We start from the raw sequence: 5,006 nt of genomic DNA, 5'->3' as shown, positions 1-5,006 counted from the left end.
CCCCCCCCCCCCCCCCCCCCGACCCTGGGCGCCCTCTCCGCCCGCTTGGCAGCTCTGTTAACTGGGGCCATCTTTGGCACCTTGCTCAGGGCCCAGGCCCTCATGGCGATTGCCATCTCGGTCGCCATGGCACGCATGGGCTCCGCGCCCTCATCGGCGCCCGGCCCCGGCAACCACCCAGGAGGCCGGGCTGGTTTCGGCGGCGGATCGCGCCAGGCCAGACAGCTGTCAGGCCTGGCGGGGGAGTCCGCCTCCCCCACAACTGGTCAGCACCCAGGGGCGAAGTAACGTGTACGGTCACATGCTCACACAGACCAACTCTCCCCATCTGTTGCGGCAGGGGGCTCGGAAATGTGGCCCGCAGGGCGGGCAATGTGAAAACCTCACCGCCTGAAGGGGGGTGCGGTGCTGGTGCCTTTTCCGCGGCCAATCTCCCGTCCATCCGTCCTGGCGCCCCCGGTAGTTTGAAGGACGGTGGCATGATGCCGCCCGGGAGCCTTCCTCTCGCTTGCATGCCCGTGCTCCCGGTGAGTAGCATGTCCAGGCCCCCCCCCCCCTTCGGTGGGCCCCAGGGGCCCCCTTGCCGGATGTGTCAAGCGGTTGAGAAGGGGCCAACAGCGTGCGCGCCCAGGCTGCTGGAGGTCTCTCTCTCCCTCTCTCTCCCTCTCTCTCTCTCTCTCTCTCTCTCTCTGTCTCGGAACATGGGCGCGAGTGGGGGAGATCTCGCCGCAAGCCACAAGGGCATGCTTGCTCCTCTGGCGTCTAGTTTGTTTTGATCTCCCTGTCGAGTGCCAGGCCCAGGGGACTGTGATCGGCCGGGCCAGGCCGGGCCGAGGCGCCGGCTCCGGGCCTGTGCTTTTGCCGCGCCTCCCCAGACATATGTGCATTTTTTTCCATCCATTCCTGCACGCACATGTCCCCCGCGCAAGGCCGTCTCCTGTTCCGCTGCCCGCCCGCCCGCCCGCCCGCCTCTTCCCTCCTGCCCTGCCCCCGCCGCCCCCACCCCCCCCCCTCTCTCTCTCTCTCTCCCCTCAGCACTCCTTCCGGTCTACCCCCTTGGCCCACGTGCAGCGCGTCTTCGTGTGAGCGCGCCGCCCTCCCCTCGCCCGTCCCCCCTCCCCTCCCCGGCCGTCGCCTTCTCTTCGCCCCTTGTCAATGATGCTTGCCGCGACCTTTGCCGCACGGCGCACCGCAGTTAAGCACCTGCTCCCGCCGGTCACCTTGGCCGTGACGCTGGCCACCCGCCGGGAGTATTCCCGCGATTCGAGCACCAGCCCGCCAAAGTCCACCCCTTGGGAGCACTTCCGGCCGCAGCAGATCATCCAGTTGACCAGCACCGGAGGCACGAGCGCCGAGACCCCGGCCGATGGCGGCCTCCGGCCTTCCGTCTCCTCTTCCTGGTCCTCGCGCGCCTCGGTCCTGCACCACCGCTTCCATCCGTCTCTGGCCGGCGTGGAGAAGCCCCGATCCGTGGTCAATGGCGATGGGTACAGCTTCGATCCGGACACGGCCGGCTTCATTCAGGAGGCCTACCAAGTGGATCACCCCTTCGCCGGGGACAGCGGCCTGCGAAACATCATTCGTCGGGTGCGCCGGTGCCACTGTGGCGGGGAGCCTTTCTTTTTTCCTTTTTTTCCTGCCCACCCTCCACCGATGCTGCTGTGTCTGTGCCCTTTCTCGGGGCTCCTACGCACACGCTTGTTCACTCGCTCGCTCACGCATGCATCCATCTTTTCAGCACACCCCCGAGAAGCATATGGCCGAGTTTTACGAGAACCTTTGCCACCTCGGCACCAAGGCCATCGGGCCGCTGGCTCGCTTGGGTGCCTCCGCCGAGGCCAATGAGCCGTATGTGATGTCGCATGACGCGCGCGGCCGGCGTGTGGACCGGCTCGTCACGTCGTCGGCATGGCGCGAGCTCCGCCGGCAAAGCTCCCTCGAGGGCATCGTCAGTGTGGCATACGGCGCGGACCGGGAGCGCCTGGGCGCCGCGGCCCGTGTCCTGCAAATGGCTCGTGTACGTTGGGCCGTCGCTCTGGTGTTTTTTTTTCCCCCCCTTTTTCCCTCTGCCCGTGGCCCCTTCCCTATGGGGCATTCTGCAGCCTGCGGCTAATGGTTCTCGCCGGCGGCCTGTGGCCGGATGCCATCGCGCTGCTAGCTCTTCCTCTTCAGCCCCGACACGGCCATCTATGCATGCCCGTTGGCCATGACCGACGGCGCGGCTCGGGCCATCGAGCTCTTTGGCGACGATGACATGAAGAGTACGTGTCTGGCTGTTGGCTGCTGCTGCTGCTGCTGCTGCTGCTGCTGCTGCTGCTGTTGTTGTTGTTATTGCTTAGCCTGTCCGGGCTCTCGAGCGGGCAGTGGGCCGCTGCACCTGTATTGACCGTGGCCCTCGCGGTCTGTCCCTTCCTTTTTCTTGCCCCTCCGCCCATGCCAGAGCACATCTTCCCCAGGCTGACCTCCCGGGATCCGGACGTCTTCTGGACCAGCGGCCAGTGGATGACCGAGCGTCCCGGCGGTTCGGATGTTGGCAATACCGAGACCGAGGCCATGCTGGACACCGAGCCCACGTCCCAGCTCCACGAGGGTATGTGCGGTTTTCATTTCTCCCTTGCACCTCCACCACTTGGGCTGGTCTCCTGCCGGGCAGTCCCTGTGTCAGCCGTTCGCTGGTGCTCACTTTGGACCCTCTCCCTCTGTCCCCTGTCCCTCCAGCACTTCCTTGGAGCTTGCACGGGCTCAAGTGGTTCAGCAGCGCCACCGATTCCGATGTGGCCATGGTCCTGGCGCGTGCTCGCGACCCGGAGACCGGCGACGTGGTGCGCGGCTCGCGTGGGCTGTCCCTCTTCCTGACGCCGGTGCGCCTTCCAAGCGAGACGCCCGCCTCGGAGGAGGTGCGCGCCATGTGCCCGACCTCGGCCAAGCCGGCGGCCACCTCGCCCGGGCAGTCCCCCTGGGACTCGCCCGGGCCCTGCCTCTCCTCGGTCGACAGCTGTGCCATCGAAGGTACCTCCGGCCTGGAGGGCGACCTGGCTGCGGTGACCATCGACCACGAGGATGACCTCCCGCTGAATGGCATCCGTATCCTGCGGCTGAAGGACAAGCTCGGCACCCGGGCCCTGCCCACAGCCGAGCTCCGGCTGTCGGGCACCCGCGCTCGCATGGTAGGTTTCCCCTTGCCCCTGCCCTCCTTCCTCGTGTCCCGCCGGGCCCACCCTCTCGGCCGACGCCATTGGGCAGGGGCCACGCTTGCCGCAGTGGCCCTGCTGCTGCTCCGCCGAAAAGAAAAACACCTCCCCATGCCTCTCTCCGCCCCCCCCCCCCCCCCCCCGCCCCCCTCTCTCTCCCTTGTGCCTCCACCTGCCCACCTCCCTAACCGCCCCACTGGACAACACAAATGCCCCCCCCCCCTATCGCCGGGACAAAGATTGGCGCCCCAGGCCGCGGCGTGGCCTCCATTTCCCCGGTGCTGACCATTACCCGGCTCTACACGGCCATGCAATGTGCGGCCAGCTCGCGCCGGGCCCACCTGCGCGCCATCGGCTTCAGCAAGGTGCGCAAGGCCTTCGGGGTGCCGATCGCCCGGCTGCCGGCGCACGCGCGCGCCCTCGCCCGGAACGAGGTTACCACCCGGGCGGCGTCGGCCTTCGTCTTCGAGGTGGCTGCCCTGCTCGGGCGCACGGAGCAGATCCCAATGCGCGACGGCCGGCCGGCCGTCAGCCTGTCCCCGGACCAGCGTGTCGATGAGGCGGTCCTGCGCCTGCTGACCCCGGTGGTCAAGATGTACGCGGCCCGGCTCGGGACCCAGGCCTGCCAGGCCAGTGTCGAGGCCTTCGGCGGGGCCGGCTACATTGAGACCAACGGCATGGCCCGGTACCTGCGCGACACCCAGGTCGGCACCATTTGGGAGGGCACGGCCGATGTGCTCTCGGCCGATGTGGTGCGCGTCCTCCGCCGGGGCGGCGTCCCGGTCCTGATGATGACCGCCCTGGAGCAGTATGTCGAGCGCTTGACCGAGCGTGCCCTCAACCACTGCACCCCGGAGACCGACACCCTGGCCGTCGCCGCCCAGCTGTGCCGTCAGTCGGCTTCGCGTCTGCGCGACCTATCATCGCATGCCATGTACGTGCCATGGTGCTCTCCTTGCTGCCAAAGGGGCGGGAGCGAGTTCTGCTCTGCCTTGAGCCAGGGTGGCCGTCTGAGAATGCATGCATGCGCTGACAACCTCCTTTGGCTGTTTTCATTTCCGCTTCACCTCTCCTGTCCCTCCTCTGTCCCTCCCTCTGTCCCTCTCTCTCTCTCTCACTCTGTCTCGCTTTGTTTCCTCCTCCCCCTTGGTAGGTCACCCACTTTCGAGGCCCGTGCCCAGGCCTTCGCCATGGCCATCGGCCGCCTCGTGTCGTCGGCCTGCCTGGTGGATGTGGCAGCTGCCAGCGTTGGTGGCCAGTGGAGCGGCGTGCGTTCCCCTTCCGTACACTCGCCTGCCTGGCCTTCCGCCGCTCGACGTATTGTTTTGTTCTCACACCCCCTCTCTCTCTCTCTCTCTCTCTATCTCGCTACCTCCCTGCTCGGTCATCGCTTCCATTTGTCCCGAATGCTTTCCAGCGCGAGCGCGATGTTGAAGCTGCCCTGCGATGGACCGGCCACACGGTGGAGGATATTCTGGGCCAGGAGCTGCTTGACAGCGAGCGCCTCGGCAGCCTGCACCCGATGACCGAGGAGACTGCCTCCCAGCCGGAGGAGTGGGAGCTCCAGCGCATGAACGCCGACTCCGTGCTGGTCTTCGGGCAGCCGATGCACGGCTGAGATGCCGTGTGTGTGTGTGTGTGTGTGTGTGTGTGTGTGTGTGTGTGTGTGTGTGTGTGTGTGCCACCGAGGACCCTCCCCTCCTTGCCCAGCCCTGGCCGGGTTCCTGGAACGGAGGGGGGCTCTCCCTCCCCCCCCCTTTCGCCGTCCTCGTTTCTTGCGCCGGCTCTGCGCTGTGTGCATAAAAGCATGGCATC

General features: G+C 67.0%; 1 protein-coding gene across 1 annotated transcript; it reads left to right on the top strand.

The window, feature by feature from the left end:
• The first annotated feature begins 1,011 nt into the window (after positions 1 to 1,011).
• On the top strand, positions 1,012 to 4,837 carry H696_01766 (hypothetical protein). The gene is made up of 8 exons (XM_009495675.1): positions 1,012 to 1,587; positions 1,739 to 2,017; positions 2,159 to 2,261; positions 2,441 to 2,590; positions 2,719 to 3,167; positions 3,431 to 4,125; positions 4,345 to 4,459; positions 4,609 to 4,837. Exons 1-8 carry the CDS (start codon positions 1,156 to 1,158, stop codon positions 4,807 to 4,809), a joined length of 2,424 nt encoding a protein of 807 aa, XP_009493950.1. The 5' UTR covers positions 1,012 to 1,155; the 3' UTR covers positions 4,810 to 4,837.
• Positions 4,838 to 5,006: the final 169 nt, after the last annotated feature.

Source organism: Fonticula alba (assembly GCF_000388065.1).
Source record: "Fonticula alba strain ATCC 38817 unplaced genomic scaffold supercont2.2, whole genome shotgun sequence".
NCBI lineage: Eukaryota > Rotosphaerida > Fonticulaceae > Fonticula > Fonticula alba.
This window is presented reverse-complemented; position numbering and strand designations above follow the sequence as displayed.

What these genes read in the sequence shown, in the direction of transcription:
- H696_01766 (XM_009495675.1), top strand. Translation starts at nt 1,156, where the DNA reads ATGATGCTTGCCGCGACCTTTGCCGCACGGCGCACCGCAGTTAAGCAC. An exon ending in TGCGAAACATCATTCGTCGG is followed by an intron (nt 1,588 to 1,738) that starts GTGCGCCGGTGC and finishes CCATCTTTTCAG; the next exon opens with CACACCCCCGAGAAGCATAT. An exon ending in GACCTATCATCGCATGCCAT is followed by an intron (nt 4,126 to 4,344) that starts GTACGTGCCATG and finishes CCCCCTTGGTAG; the next exon opens with GTCACCCACTTTCGAGGCCC.